The 16,555-nt window shown below is 39.1% G+C and overlaps 1 protein-coding gene across 1 annotated transcript in view; it reads left to right on the forward strand.

The window, feature by feature from the left end:
* LOC128700457 (dynein axonemal heavy chain 12-like) overlaps nucleotides 1-16,555 on the forward strand; it is a gene marked incomplete at its 5' end in the record, with an annotated part of 447,977 nt that overhangs the window by 69,219 nt on the left and 362,203 nt on the right. Inside the window, one exon of the mRNA XM_070079936.1 lies at nucleotides 1,824-1,888. Within this exon, the coding sequence (XP_069936037.1) occupies nucleotides 1,824-1,888 (65 nt within the window). The remainder of the gene's footprint in view (nucleotides 1-1,823; nucleotides 1,889-16,555) is intronic.

Raw genomic sequence — 16,555 nt, forward strand, 5'->3', positions numbered from 1 at the left:
CATACACAAATTTTCACTTGTCCTATATGGCAAGATGAGTGTTGCTATTTAAGCCAAGATCGGAAATTCTGTCTATTCGGCACGACACACACACACATATATATAGTATATATATATATATATATATATATATATATATATATATATATATATATATATATATGTCGTGCCGAATAGGCAGAACTTGCGATCTTGCCTTAAATAGCAACGTTCATCTTGCCATATAGGACAAGTGAAAATTTGTGTATGCAATAATTTCGCCAAAACCATTCTGAACCTAACGAAAAAAATATATTTCACTGTGTTTGTTTAGTATTAAATTATTGTAAACAAATCTAAAATATATTTAATTGGGTTAGGCTAAAATAAATTGCGCTTGTTATAATAAGGTTAGGTAAGTTTTCTAAGTTCCTTTTGGTGCAAAATTATAAATTTTTACATTAACATTAATGAAAAAAAATATCTTTAAACGTATAAGAGAAAATTTTAGAAAGGACTTAATTTTAAATGAGTTCTTGCTAATTGACCAGTTTTACATATTCGGCACGACATATATATATATATATATATATATATATATATATATATATATATATATATATATATATATATATATATATATATATATATATATATATATATATATGTCGTGCCGAATAGACAGAATTTCCGATCTTGGCTTAAATAGCAACGCTCATCTTGCCATATAGGACAAGTGAAAATTTGTGTATGCAATAATTTCGCCAAAATCATTCTGAACCTAACGAAAAAAATATATTTCACTGTGTTTGTTTAGCATTAAATTATTGTAAACAAATCTAAAATATATTTAGTTGGGTTAGGCTAAAATAAATTATGCTTGTTATAATAAGGTTAGGTAAGTTTTCTAAGATTCTTTTGGAGCAAAATTAGAAATTTTTACATTAACATTAATGGAAAAACTATATCTATTCCTATTAGTAAAAGAAATATATATCAAAAGATGGGGTGGTACGAGAAGTGGAATATTCAAACGGCTTCAGGAAGAAATCCAAATATTCTTCCTTGAAGCCTTTTTATCCACTTCTCCGAGGCTGTCCCACAATTTACACCAGAGGTGGACCCCATCTTTAAACGTATAAGAGAAAAATTTAGAAAGGACTTAATTTTAAATGAGTTCTTGCCAATTGACCAGTTTTACATATTCGGCACGACATATATATATATATATATATATATATATATATATATATATATATATATATATATATATATATATATGTATATATATATGTCGTGCCGAATAGGCAGAACTTGCGATCTTGGCTTAAATAGCAATGCTCATCTTGCCATATAAGACAAGCGAAAATTTGTATATGCTAAAATTTCGCCAAAATAACTCTTAACCTAACGATAAAAATATATTTCACTGTGTTTGTTCAATATTGAATTATTGTAAACAAATCTAAAATACATTTAGTTGGGTTAGGCTAAAATAAATTGCTCTTCTTATAATAAGGTTAGGTAAGTTTTCTAAGATTTTTTTGGTGTAAAATTAAAAATTTTTACCTTAACATTAATGAAAAAAATATATCTTTAAATGTATAAGAGAAAATTTTAGAAAGGACTTAATTTTAAATGAGTTCTTGCTATTTGACCAGTTTTACATATTCGGCACGACATATATATATTTATATATATATATATATATATATATATATATATATATATATATATATATATAAATATATATATATATATATATATATATATATATATATATATATATATATATATATATATATGATAAAAACATGATGGTTAATATAGATATGTGTTGACAGATGATGTTAAGGAGTGGGAGAGCAGCTTACTGACCGTTCAACACACTCTTACAGTCTGGCTTAAGGTAATGATATATTTTCCCATTTTAGTTTATAATAATTGACAATAATAGTAATAATAACGATAATAACATAGATATTTCGGTGGCTACTCGATCTGAAGAAGGAATTTCAGTATTCCTCAGTGCACGTGAATGTAATAGTGCTGAGTGAAGGATAACCTGATAATACCGTTAAAGATTAGTGTTGAAAACTAATGGAATTTTCTCCACTAAAGATAGTAAGTTAGCTAGGACATGTACGGTTAAGTATAAGTCAGATTTGTTAAAGAGATAAAAAAGATCAATCTTCTAAAATACTCAGGGACGTTAAGCTTGAAGCCGCTCAGAGGTGCATTATCAAGAAATCTGGATGGAAAAGTTAAAGCTAATCAGATGCGACACTCAGATGAAGTAATTCATTTTTGCCAGTTTCTTTCAATAAAGCTAACTGGGACGCAGACAGACTAGAATTAATGCAAGTTTTTCTCCAAGAAAGATTGGACAGTTTAAGATGGTCTTGAGGGTCCTCAGATGTTATAGACATAAAATGAACATTAAGTTGATTTAATCTACGCGAAACAATATAATGTCAAGAGGGTGCGCCTCCCAGGAGCTGGGTGACATAGTCAGCAAGTTGGATGATATTATGTCAGATAATGGGAACAAGCCCATTATCTGTCTTAATGGTAGGGGTAATGACACTGGGAAGGGCAGGAGACAGGAGCAACTGGATAAGTACAGGTCAGCCATAGAAGTAGTCAGTAGTCATTGATAACTGGGACAAATTCTATGGTAAGCATGATATGTATACAAGAGATGGGGTTCATCTCTCTGGGGTTCGAGGGGTTGCATTAGCCAATTCGATTGAGGGGGTAACTGATGAATTGTCTAGGACTTTAACCTGATAGATTATAGAGGTATGGGTGTTTGTGGAAACAATCAGGCTGCAGTATTGTTGTAGGAAACAGCAGATATTACCAGGATACCTCAGGGATATGTTTGAAAGACAATATTCAAAATAAAGTTGCCAGTAAAGGCAAAGCAATTGATCAATAATCAAAGAGAGAGATAGTAGAGGGCAACAAGTGACTAGCTCCCTTAAGGTTTACTACACAAATAGTAAGAGTCTAAGAAATAAGATAGATGAGCTAAGATTATTTGCAAGTGCAGGTAATATAGATAATAATCCAATTATATAAACCTGGTTCAACCTGAAAAATGGAGAAATGCCTTCTGAATGCAGCATAAAGGGTTATAAACTATTCCACACTGATAGGGTCAACAGGATGGGTGGTGGTGTGGTGACGTATGTCAGAGATAATATAAATTGTTGTGTTAGACAAGATATAAGATTAGAAACATCGAACACAGAATGTGTTTGGCTACAGTTTCTCGAGGGTCGTGACAAATTAATTTTGGGTGTGATTTATAGGCCCCCAAACCTTGATAGGGAGGGCAGTAAGCTGTTATTGGACGAAATTCATAAGGCATCTAGATATGAAAATGTTGTGATAATGGGAGATTTTACTTTAGACAAATTGATTGGAACGATGTGACAGGAATTTTTGAGTCTAGTAACTTTCTTGATACGGTTCATGATTGCTTTTTAAAACAGTTTGTGGCAGAACCAACTAGAGGAAACAATCTGATTGACTTGAATCTTGCCAACAAAGAATCACTAATTAATAATCTTGAGGTTAATGATGAGCTTGGAGAAAGCGATCACAAATCACTTAGTTTCATATATCATAGAATTACCCAGATCATTGCAATTAAATCTCCGTCCCAGACTTTCGCTTGGCCGAATTCATGGCACCGAGAAATTTCCTGGGTGGGCTAAATTGGGATGTCCAGACTATGGGTCAGGTAGGTGATCTTGGCTGCCAATATGACGTTTTTCAGAGCATAGTTCTAGCTGCCCAGACAACTTTTGTTCCAAGTAGGTAAATTAGATCTAACAAAAATGTTCCCAAATGGATGAACAATAGATTAAAACATCTCATTGGTCAAAAGAGAGGCATATGTAGGCGTATCAAAAGTGGGGACAGGCAGTTAAGAAATCATTATATTCAAATAAAGAGATAAATAAAAAAAAGGGAATAAGAAAAGCAAAAAGGGATTATGAAGCTAGGATTGCAAGGGATTCGAAGACAACCCAAAAGGGTTCTTTCAGGTATTCAGAAGTAAGGTTAGGGACAAAATAGGCCCACTTAACTCAGGTCAGATCACTCTGTGTGAAATTTTCAATACTTACTTCCTCTCAGTTTTTACCCAGTAAAACACTAGCTAAATTCCAGAAATAATAGATTATGTAGAACAGGATGATAATAAATTATGTACAACTGCGGTAGCTAGTGTCATGGTCCTCAGACAAATAGAGAAACTAAAACCCAACAAATTCCCAGGCCCTGATGATGTTAGGTAAGACACATATGCAACAGTTTGGTATCTTTATTTTGAAACGTTTCGCCTACACAGTAGGCTTCTTCAGTCGAGTACAGAAAATTTGATAGAAGCAGAAGAGACTTGAAGAGGATGTAATCAGTCCATCACCCTTAAAGTTTTGAGGTGGTCAGTCCCTCAGTCTGGAGAAGAGCATTGTTCCATAGTCTGAAACAATATACCATTTTAATGTTCAATTCGCCCTGATGAACTGTTTGCAAGGGTGTTAAAGGAATGTAAAGAGGAACTTAGCATACCTTTGGCTAATCTTTTTAACATATCACTACAAACTGGCATAGTGCCTGATAAGTGGAAAATGGCAAATGTAATACCTATTTACAAGGCAGGTGACAGGTCCTTGGCTTCGAACTATAGACCAATAAGCCTTACCTCCATAGTGGGAAAATTTATGGAATCAATAATTGCCGAAACAATTCGTAGCCATCTTGATAGGCATAAATTGATTAATGAATCTCAACACAGTTTTACAAGAAGGCGTTCCTGTCTTATGAATTTACTAGCTTTTTTTCACTAAGGTGTTTGAGGAGGTAGATCATGGTATTGAATATGATATTGTGTATATGGACTCCAGTAAGGCTTTCGATAGAATTCCACATCAAAGGCTATTGAGGAAACTTAGGGCACACAGAATAGGAGAAAATTTTCCCTGGGTAGAGGCATGGTTGACAAATAGACAGCAGATAGTTTGCATAAATAGGGAGAAATCAGAATGGAGGCACCTCACAAGTGGTGTTCCGCAGGGGTCAGTGTTGGGCCCCTTGTTCACAATTTACATAAACGACATAGATGAGGGAGTAAATAGCGACATAAGCAAATTTGCTGATGACACCATACTAGGCCTTCCAATTCATTCTAATGAGGACATTAGAGCACTCCAAGATGATTTGAATAGACTGATGCAGTGGTAGGAGGCGTGGCAGATACAGTTTAATATAGACAAATGCAAAGTTCTAAATGTGGAAAGGAAAACAACCATGCCACACATAAACTAAACAATGTAGATCTTAATACTACTGATTGCGAAAAGGATTTATGAGTTCTGGTTAGCTGTAATCTGAAATCAATACAACAGCGTATTAGAGTTCGCAATAAAGCTAACAGAATTCTTGGATTCATATCTAGAAGTATAAATAAAAGAAGTCCTCAGGTTTGTAGATGAATGGTTCAGAGAACCGACATGTTGATAAATTAGACACATGTGCAACTCTTGGGTATCTTTATTGAGGAAACGTTTCGCCTCACAGTGGTTTCATCAGTCCATACAAAGGAGAATCTTGAAAAACAGGAGGAGAATGAGGTAATCAGTCCCTCAACCTTAAGTCGATGTGGTCAGTCCATCAATCTTGAATAGAATATGGCATACGTGCGGAGAAGGAGCTTATAAACCGTAGGCAGGAGAGGTGCAGCAGTCGTAGGTGGTGTCACATTTGTTCAATGTGGAAGTAGGTCGTGCCCAAGAATTAGGCAAGCGAAGAATTCCGAAGTATTAAGATCCAAGAAGTTGCAGTGTCTGACAGGTTTGTAGATGAATGGTTCAGAGAACCGACATGTTGATAAATTAGACACATGTGCAACTCTTGGGTATCTTTATTGAGGAAACGTATCGCCACACAGTGGCTTCATCAGTCCATACAAAGGAGAATCTTGAATAACAAGAGGAGAATGAGGTAATCAGTCCCTCATCCTTGAGTCGATGTGGTCAGTCCATCAATCTTGAATAGAATACGGCATATGTGCGGAGAAGTAGCTTATAAACAGTAGGCAGGATCTTAATACTTGGGAATTCTTCGCTTGCCTAACCCTTGGGCACGACCTACTTCCACATTGAACAAATGGGACACCACCTATGACTGCTGCACCTCTCCTGCCTACGGTTTATAAGCTCCTTCTCCGCTCGTATGCCGTATTCTATTCAAGATTGATGGACTGACCACATCGACTCAAGGTTGAGGGACTGATTACCTCATTCTCCTCCTGTTCTTCCAGATTCTCCTTTGTGTGGACTGATGAAGCCACTGTGTGGCGAAATGTTTCCTCAATAAAGATACCCAAGAGTTGCACATGTGTCTAATTTATCAGTCCTCAGGTTGTTCTTCAACTCTATATATCCTTAGTTAGGCCTCATTTAGATTATGCTACACAGTTCTGGTCACCGTATTAGAGAATGGATATAAATGCTCTGGAAAACGTACAGAGGAGGATGACAAAGTTGATCCCATGTATCAGAAATTTTCCCTGTGAGTATAGACTGAGGGCCTTGAATCTGCATTCTCTACAAAGGCATAGAATTAGGGGGGATATGATCGAGGTGTATAAATGCAAAACGGGAATAAATAAAGAGGATGTAAATAGCGTGCTGAAAATTTCCAGCCAAGACAGCACTCTCAGCAATAATTTCAAGTTGGAAAAATTCAGATTCAGGAAGGATACAGGAAAGCACAGAGCGGCTAAAAGAGGTCAATATATCTGAAATGCGCAGGGAGACACTGGTCAGAGAAATAGCAAGCATCGAACTTAAGCTAAAAGAATCCTTTAGGAGTCAGGAATCGCGGGAAGAACTAAAAGCTATAAATGAAATCGAAAGAAACCCAAAGTATTTCTTCTCCTATGCCAAATCAAAATCGAGAACAACGCCCAGTATTGGGCCCCTACTTAAATAAGATGGGTCCTACACAGATGACAGCAAGGAAATGAGTGAGCTACTCAAGTCCCAATATGACTCAGTTTTTAGCAAGCCGCTAACCAGACTGAGAGTCGAAGATCAAAATGAATTTTTTATGAGAGAGCCACAAAATTTGATTAACACAAGCCTATCCGATGTTATTCTGATGCCAAATGACTTCGAACAGGCGATAAATGACATGCCCATGCACTCTGCCCCAGGGCCAGACTCATGGAACTCTGTGTTCATCAAGAACTGCAAGAAGCCCCTATCACGAGCCTTTTCCATCCTATGGAGAGGGAGCATGGACACGGGGGTCGTCCCTCAGTTACTAAAAACAACAGACATAGCCCCACTCCACAAAGGGGGCAGTAAAGCAACAGCAAAGAACTACAGACCAATAGCACTAACATCCCATATCATAAAAATCTTTGAAAGGGTCCTAAGAAGCAAGATCACCACCCATCTAGAAACCCATCAGTTACACAACCCAGGGCAACATGGGTTTAGAACAGGTCGCTCCTGTCTGTCTCAGCTACTGGATCACTACGACAAGGTCCTAAATGCACTAGAAGACAAAAAGAATGCAGATGTAATATATACAGACTTTGCAAAAGCCTTCGACAAGTGTGACCATGGCGTAATAGCGCACAAAATGCGCGCTAAAGGAATAACAGGAAAAGTCGGTCGATGGATCTATAATTTCCTCACTAACAGAACACAGAGAGTAGTCGTCAACAGAGTAAAGTCCGAGGCAGCTACGGTGAAAAGCTCTGTTCCACAAGGCACAGTACTAGCTCCCATCTTGTTTCTCATCCTCATATCCGACATAGACAAGGATGTCAGCCACAGCACCGTGTCTTCCTTTGCAGATGACACCCGAATCTGCATGACAGTGTCTTCCATTGCAGACACTGCGAGGCTCCAGGCGGACATCAACCAAATCTTTCAGTGGGCTGCAGAAAACAATATGAAGTTCAACGATGAGAAATTTCAATTACTCAGATATGGTAAACATGAGGAAATTAAATCTTCATCAGAGTACAAAACAAATTCTGGCCACGAAATAGAGCGAAACACCAACGTCAAAGACCTGGGAGTGATTATGTCGGAGGATCTCACCTTCAAGGACCATAACATTGTATCAATCGCATCTGCTAGAAAAATGACAGGATGGATAATGAGAACCTTCAAAACTAGGGAGGCCAAGCCCATGATGACACTCTTCAGGTCACTTGTTCTATCTAGGCTGGAATATTGCTGCACTCTAACAGCACCTTTCAAGGCAGGTGAAATTGCCGACTTGTACAGAGAACTTTCACGGCGCGCATAACGGAGATAAAACACCTCAATTACTGGGAGCGCTTGAGGTTTCTAAACCTGTATTCCCTGGAACGCAGGAGGGAGAGATACATGATTATATACACCTGGAAAATCCTAGAGGGACTAGTACCGAACTTGCACACGAAAATCACTCACTACGAAAGCAAAAGACTTGGCAGACGATGCACCATCCCCCCAATGAAAAGCAGGGGTGTCACTAGCACGTTAAGAGACCATACAATAAGTGTCAGGGGCCCGAGACTGTTCAACTGCCTCCCAGCACACATAAGGGGGATTACCAACAGACCCCTGGCAGTCTTCAAGCAGGCACTGGACAAGCACCTGAAGTCAGTTCCTGATCAGCCGGGCTGTGGCTCGTACGTTGGTTTGCGTGCAGCCAGCAGCAACAGCCTGGTTGATCAGGCACTGATCCACCAGGAGGCCTGGTCACAGACCGGGCCGCGGGGGCGTTGACCCCCGAAACTCTCTCCAGGTAAACTCCTCCAGGTAAACAAACTCCCGAGTACAGTTTTTGAGGCTATAACGGTGTGTAGTTTTAAAGACAGGTTAGATAAATACATGAGAGGGTGTGGGTGGGTGTGAGTTGGACCTGACTAGCTTGTGCTACTAGGTCTGATGCCGTGCTCCATCTTTAAGTGGAAGTGACCTGACTAGGTGGGTCACTGGGCTAAACCGGAGGGTGATATGGACCTGCTTCGCATGGGTCAGTAGGCCTGCTGCAGTGTTCCTTCTTTCGTATGTTCTTATGCTCTTATAATTGTTATATTTTAATCGGAACAAAGCGCAAAATCAGATTGGGTCATACAGCGCCTGTGGAATGAGGTTGTAGATGAATGGTTCACAGAACCGACACGTTGATAAATTATACACATGTGCAACTCTTGGGTATCTTTATTAAGGAAACGTTTCGCCACACAGTGGCTTCATCAGTCCATACACAGGAGAAGCTTGAAGAATAGGAGGAGAATGAGGTAATCAGTCCCTCAACCTTGAGTCGATGTGGTCAGTCCATCAATCTTGAGTAGAATACGGCATATGAGCGGAGAAGGAGCTTATAAACCGTTGGTAGGAGAGGTGCAGCAGTCATAGGTGGTGTCACATTTGCCCAATGTGGAAGTAGGTCGTGCCCAAGGGTTAGGCAAGCGGAGAATTCCCAAGTATTAAGTTCTCAAGAAGTTGCAGTGTCTGACAGGAATTCTTCGCTTGCCTAACCCTTGGGCACGACCTACTTCCACATTGGGCAAATGTGACACCACCTATGACTGCTGCACCTCTCCTACCTACGGTTTATAAGCTCCTTCTCCGCTCATATGCCGTATTCTACTCAAGATTGATGGACTGACCACATCGACTCAAGGTTGAGGGACTGATTACCTCATTCTTCTCCTATTCTTTAAGATTCTCCTGTGTATGGACTGATGAAGCCACTGTGTGGCGAAACGTTTCCTTAATAAAGATACCCAAGAGTTGCACATGTGTCTAATTTATCAGCCTGTGGAATGTGTTGAGTCGTGTGTTTCAAGGCAAGACAGGACAGTGTACTCCTCATCCTATCACTAGGACCAATTGAAGCAGCATCATCGGATTTTTCCTGAGAGCATACCGAATTTGCAGTCAAGAGTTTCTTGACAAAGAGTGTTCATATATACACCAAACCTAATCTTCATTTCCCTTCTTTTTTTGTCAAATACTGCAAGAAAAGAGCACTAAGACTACTCCTAACAAAGTCATAATCCTTCCCTACAGCCATGTTGTAGTGAAAGTCTTTCAAGTACTCGCGCAAGCTAACACTAGAGTCACCATTCCAGTCAGTACTTCAATAAAAGATCTGACTTGGATGAAATTGAAGAATATTGAACCAGTCAACACAGGAGTTTATATTATCCCCTATGGAGGTTGTGACAGAATATACGTAGATGATACAGCAAGACACCTTGAAACACGTCTAAATGACCACGTTAATTCATGTAGGAACAATAAATTCCACAATGACCGCGTACAACACCGAAATTTCGCCTGATAAAATTCATCGACGCTCTCCTAGTGATTACAGAACCCAATTTCCGTAGACGTAAATGTCTTGAATCATCAATAATCGTTATTTCTATTAGAAAACAAACAGAATAAATGCAGCTTCATCATCTCTGAAGTATTAGGAAGAATTTTCCTCAAGACAATAAACCGAGCCATGACATAGCTGCTACCACTTCCGCTACTACTACCATAAGTACTACAACTACTACTATTACGACTACTACTAATACTAGTAGTAGTAATAGTAGTACTACTAATACTAGTAGTGGTAATAGTAGTACAACTAATAATAGTAGTGGTAATAGTGGTACTACTAATACTAGTAGTAATAGTAGTAGTAGTAGTACTGCTACTACATACAACGATTATATTACCTATATATATTACCTATATATACCTCACTGTGTCCCTGAATTGCCACTTGTGTCAGATGTTATGTTTTCAACAAACCTCCTGAGAATCTGAGTTGTTCTGGCACTCGGGCTGCAGCCTAAGTGCCAAGCATGATTCAAATGGAGTTGAAAGACTCACCGCGCCCTAATTATAGGGCTGTCCTCGCCATAGGGCTGTCAACGATGCATCATGTGTACAAACTCCGACACTATTTCGGGGGTCAGTGTCGGGTCACCACATGGAGAAGACCCGGGCCAGGACCCGTCCTGGTGAACCTACATGAACATGAACCTGAATTGTATGCTGCGCCGCAGCCGCAGCAAGCCGCAACAAGGCTGCTCCTATATCTTGCCGTCCCCTGGGCCTATCCGAACTCCAGTGATGGCCAAATTGCAAGTACTGCTGCAGCAACATGCAAAGAACCCATAGTGACATAAAAACTGACGGTGACGACAACGAAATGGACTAAATATGACAAAAGAGGGACCGGCATTCAAGTACCAGACGTGAACCAGACACGAGACGTTTTCCACTACAATGAAATAACTGACCTCTATATCAACTGCACCAGTGTTCAAGGGAAGACAACATGGCAGAAAACCTGATCAACTAAATCTCCAAGGAAATGACAGGTCTGTAGGACTTTTTTCTTCAGTGCCAAACGAGGGAAGGAATTGAGCATTTAAACATGGCTGACTGGCATCCAAACAGCAGCTACTGCCAGACGTACAACTAGCAAAGTGAAATTCTCGTCTTTACTGACGTTCATCTGTTGACAGTAGCATCATATCTGTGCCACCATCATATCACCTGTACCAGTGCTAACCAGAGGGAAACACTGGAGACATCGTCAAATCAACAGTACAAAACTCCAAGGTTATAGAACGGTTATCCCTCAGTGACAGTCGTGGGAAAGAAGTGAATAGTTAAATAGTCAAGGTTAATGTTTTAGTAGCTGACCTATATTCAGCTGACCAGTGTACAGTGAGAGAATCATAGCAGAAAACGCCAAATATATCTATAAACTCAAGGAAAGTCAGGTTGTAGGTGGCGTTACTCCCCTCAGTGTTTTAAAAATGGCTGAGTCAGCAGAACAGGTCAGGCAGACAACAACACGACACAACCCCCGATAAATGGAATTGAGGGGGATTTGGTAGGATAAAACCATTGATTAAACCTTTCTGGTCAACCAGAATGGAAAGGAGTTAGAAGTTAATAGGTGAAGCAGGACTATGAAGTGAGGCGGGAAGAGGAGTGTGTAATAAGGGGTTAACTGTAAGGGTTTTGTGAAGTTAAGGGAAAAGTGAGCAGTGAAGAGGGTTTTGAAGAAGAAAATTTACTAGTAATTCAGTGGTGATTGCTAAAGCAGATACTAAGTGTACTAGGTGACTGGAAAAGAGAAATAAATATTATTGTATATGAGTAAAAGAGCGAAGAGTGAAAATGGCAGGCATTAGGTGGGTACAGGCTGCCATAATTATATTTATCTTTCTTCTTCAATTCTATGAAGAAAGAAATCAGTCATGAGGGCTGGAAAAGGTGAATGGAGTAACAGCGCCCTGGACAGTAAAAGCCCAACAGTTGCCATCCTACCAGAAAAGTAAATGTCACTATCGCCGCAAGGTATGCCAACACCGCATACCCAAACAAAAACAGTGGCACACAGCTCTTATTGTAGTGCTCTTAAGTGGTGATATCCAAATTAATCCAGGACCTCAAACTGTTGTGCAGAAGCAAAACAGACAGATAAATGACGGCGATAATGACGGTCTAGTAGCTAGGAATGATAACCTTAACTCCATATGTAATGCATACATAGGTCAATGGGAGACAATACAGCCATTATTATCTCAAACACTACCAAACAGGTGCATACACTGTACTAAAGTACGCATGAAAAACAGAAAAGGCACCTTATGTAAAATGTGTAAGGGGTGGGTGCATGATGGATGTATGTACAATTATAGTAACGGTGCCAGAATTCATTTTGTGTGTAACAAATGCACTTTGGCACAGTTACCCTTTAGCAGTGTTGACATTGATTTACTTAATTTTAATACAAATGACCCATTGCCATATACTGATGATTATAATTGTTTTATGAAAACAGGCCTTCACTTTATTCATGTCAACGCAAGATCACTTCTTCCTAAATTGGCAGAGATTAGGATTCTAGCTAACAAAATTAGGGCGGCAGTTATAACCATCTCTGAATCCTGGTTGGACGATACGGTGACTGACGACGAGGTCAAAATAGATGGTTACAATATAAAACGCTTAGATAGGAACAGAAAGGGTGGTGGAGTATGTGCCTACATTAGAAATGACTTAGCTTACAACCCAAGACCTGATTTAAATAACAATAAACTGGAGATTCTATGGTTTGAAGTGCTGCTTCCCAAGACCAAACCCATCTTAGTAGGAACTAGTTACCGCCCTCCCACCCAGGACCAGTTCTTAGAAGACTTTTCCAGAGTATTGTCCGGACTTGAAAACAATTGCGAGACAATAATACTGGGAGACTTCAATATCTGTTTTCAGCAGCAAAATAACGTGCTATGCAAAAGGTATAAGCAAATTCTAGAATTAAATAGTTACACTCAACTAATTAATACACCAACCCGGATCACACAGTTCTCAGCCACCCTAATTGACCACATACTTTGTAACCGCTCTGAGAACATTAGTTAGTCAGGCGTCATTACCACAGGTCTTAGTGATCATTTCATCATTTACTGCACTAGGAAAATCACTAGGGATAGGATAGGCCTACACAGGACAATAAAAATGAGGTCAACTAGAAACTACAGTAAAGAAACACTGGTAAATAGGCTACACAATTGTGACTGGACAGAGATAACAAGTTGCACGGACGTAAACGATGCCTGGGAAAAATTCAAAACAATGTTCACTACCATCCTTGATAATATTGCACCAGTTAAAGAGGTTAGGATTAAACGAAGAACTGAACCCTGGATGAATACTGAGATATTAGATAATATGAAATTCAGAGACCAGCTGCTAAAAAGATTTAAAGCAAACAAACAGGATATTGCAGCACTAAATGAATTCCAAAGGGTGAGGAACAGAGTACAGAGACTTATAAAAGGAGCAAAGGCAAAGCACTATTGCTCAAAAACTGAAGAGTATAAGCATAACCCCAGAAAGCTCTGGCAACAACTAAAACAGTTGGGGTATAGCCATAAGCCAGTAGATAGGTCTAACATAGTACTCACTATCGATAATGAGGTATGCCACGAAACATCTAAGGTGACAAATTGCTTTAATTTCTACTACACATCTGTTGCATCAACACTAGTAAGTAAACTACCAGCTGCATCAAATACCTTTAACACAGACTCTGATAAGTTTCAAACATACTATACCAATAAAGAGGTAACCCCAAACAGTTGTCAACTAGTAAGTGTATCTCATGACTTTATTCAAAAAGAACTAAGCAGGTTAAACCCAACTAAGAGCAATGGCCCGGATAACATCCCGTCTAAGTTCCTAAAAGATGGTGCTTCTGAACTGTCAATCCCTATTGCTCACATAATAAATCACCATTAATACCGTACCGGAGGGGTTCAAGGAGGCCAGAGTTACTCCTATCTACAAGAAAAATAGTAGGTCTGATGTAAGCAACTGTAGGCCTGTTAGTATACTCAGTATAATATCTAAAATTCTAGAGAGGGCGGTGTACTCTCAAGTAGTTAAGTACCTTAATGACAACAACATTCTCCATAGCTATCAATCGGGCTTTAGAACATCTTACTCAACCGACACCTCCCTTATTAATCTGATGGATTACCTGAGAACTGAAATGTCAAAAGGGAACCTCATAGGTATGGTAACCTTAGACCTGCAAAAAGATCTTCGATACTGTCAACCACAATATATTATGTAAGAAACTTCAAGCTATCAGTATAGGTTCTGTAGACGGGTTTAAGTCCTACCTTAGCAACAGGAGACAAATAGTCAAAATCAACAAAACGGAATCAGAACCCCTGCCGATAACATGTGGAGTTCCCCAAGGTAGTATTCTGGGTCCCTTATTATTCTTATGTTATGTCAATGACATGCCTATCAGTGTCAAGTGCAAACTCCTACTGTATGCAGATGCCAGTGCTCTGTTAGTGTCAGGTAAAGACCCACAAGATATTGCTAATGTTTTAACACTGGAACTGGAGTCCTGCAGCAAATGGTTAGTAGACAACAAACTATCATTACACCTCGGGAAAACTGAAGCCATTCTCTTTGGCACGAAACATAAACTGAGAAGGGTAAATGATTTTAATGTTCAGTGTAATGGGGAGCCCATCACTTTGGTTTCATCAGTAAAATATCTGGGAATCCCCTTTGACCCATGCATGTCAGGAGAATTGATAGGGAACAGTATAGTAAAGAAAGCGAATGCCAGACTGAAGTTCCTGTATAGACAAGCACAGTGTCTATCTACTGAGGCTCGCAGGACCCTATGTCTAGCCCTTATACATTGCCATATGGATTACGCTTGCTCTTCATGGTACTCTGCCTTGACAAAAAAAACTGAAAGATAGACTGCAAATCACCCAGAACAAAATCGTAAGATTCATCCTGGGGCTGGGACCAAGAGAACATGTAGGCCAGAATGAATTACAGCAGTTGGATATGCTGAATGTTGAAGACAGAGTAAAACAACTGAAGCTAAATCATGTTTATAAAATTGCTCACGAACAGTGTCCAGAATATCTTGCTGTCAATTTTGTCAAGGTTGGGAACCAGAGCAATCATAGTACTAGGGGGAGAGAGCACAACTTTGTAGTACCCACAGTCAGTGGCCAGGCTTCAAACACCTTTTATTGTACAGCAATAAAGGAATGGAACAGACTGCCTGCACATGTCAAAGCCAGTCATAGCATGAACCAGTTCAAGAAGAGTGCTAAAAGGTGTCTGATGAATGTAGCTACAGAAAGGGAGGGGAATGATTTTCTATTTTTTTAGCTAACATAAGTGTAAATTTTACCTTATTTCTAGTAATGACCCTCGTATTGTAGATAGTCTTAATGACCCTCGTGTAGTAGATAGTCTTTTTAGTATGATAATAAGATGTTATCTTCATTGTAGAATAATAAGAAAATATTATAACTTTTATATTATAATAAGGTAAAAGGACCCCAATGGAAATAAGTCACTCTGTCTGACTTTTTTGGGTTATCCCAGGTTCTCTACACATATGCTGCTATGTATGATAATTCTATGTAACTGTATTTGTGTATACCTGAATAAACTTACTTACTTACTTACTTAGTCATGATAAAACTCCTGGAGAGCGAAAAGTTGTCTCATTACTTGCACTTGAGTCATTTTATCTAACAAAAAAAGATTTAGGATCTCTGGTTAGCAGAAATCTAAAACCAAGACAAGAATGAGTAACTGCATTTCAAACTTATACTTCACTCTGTACTATTAATAAGGAACGCACTGAGGCACAGGTGACTGGAGTAGCTCGGTTGGCAGCGCACTCAGTTCACACATTGTGTGTCCGTGGTTCGATCCCCGGCACGAGTGGAAACATTGGGTGTATATCCTTACACCTCCTGTCCCTGTTCACCTAGGAACAGGTAGGTACCTGGGTGTCAGTCAGCTGGTGTGGGTCGCATCCTGGGGGACAAGAGTAACCGAAGTCACCCGACCTGTTCTGCATAGCTCGGGGCTGTATAAGTTGTATCATGTACTCGTAGAAATAATAATAATAATAATTATTATTATTATTATTATTATTATTATTATTATTATTATTATTATTATTATTA

Source organism: Cherax quadricarinatus, unplaced genomic scaffold (genome assembly GCF_038502225.1).
Source record: "Cherax quadricarinatus isolate ZL_2023a unplaced genomic scaffold, ASM3850222v1 Contig49, whole genome shotgun sequence".
In the NCBI taxonomy this organism is placed as follows: Eukaryota; Metazoa; Arthropoda; class Malacostraca; order Decapoda; family Parastacidae; genus Cherax; species Cherax quadricarinatus.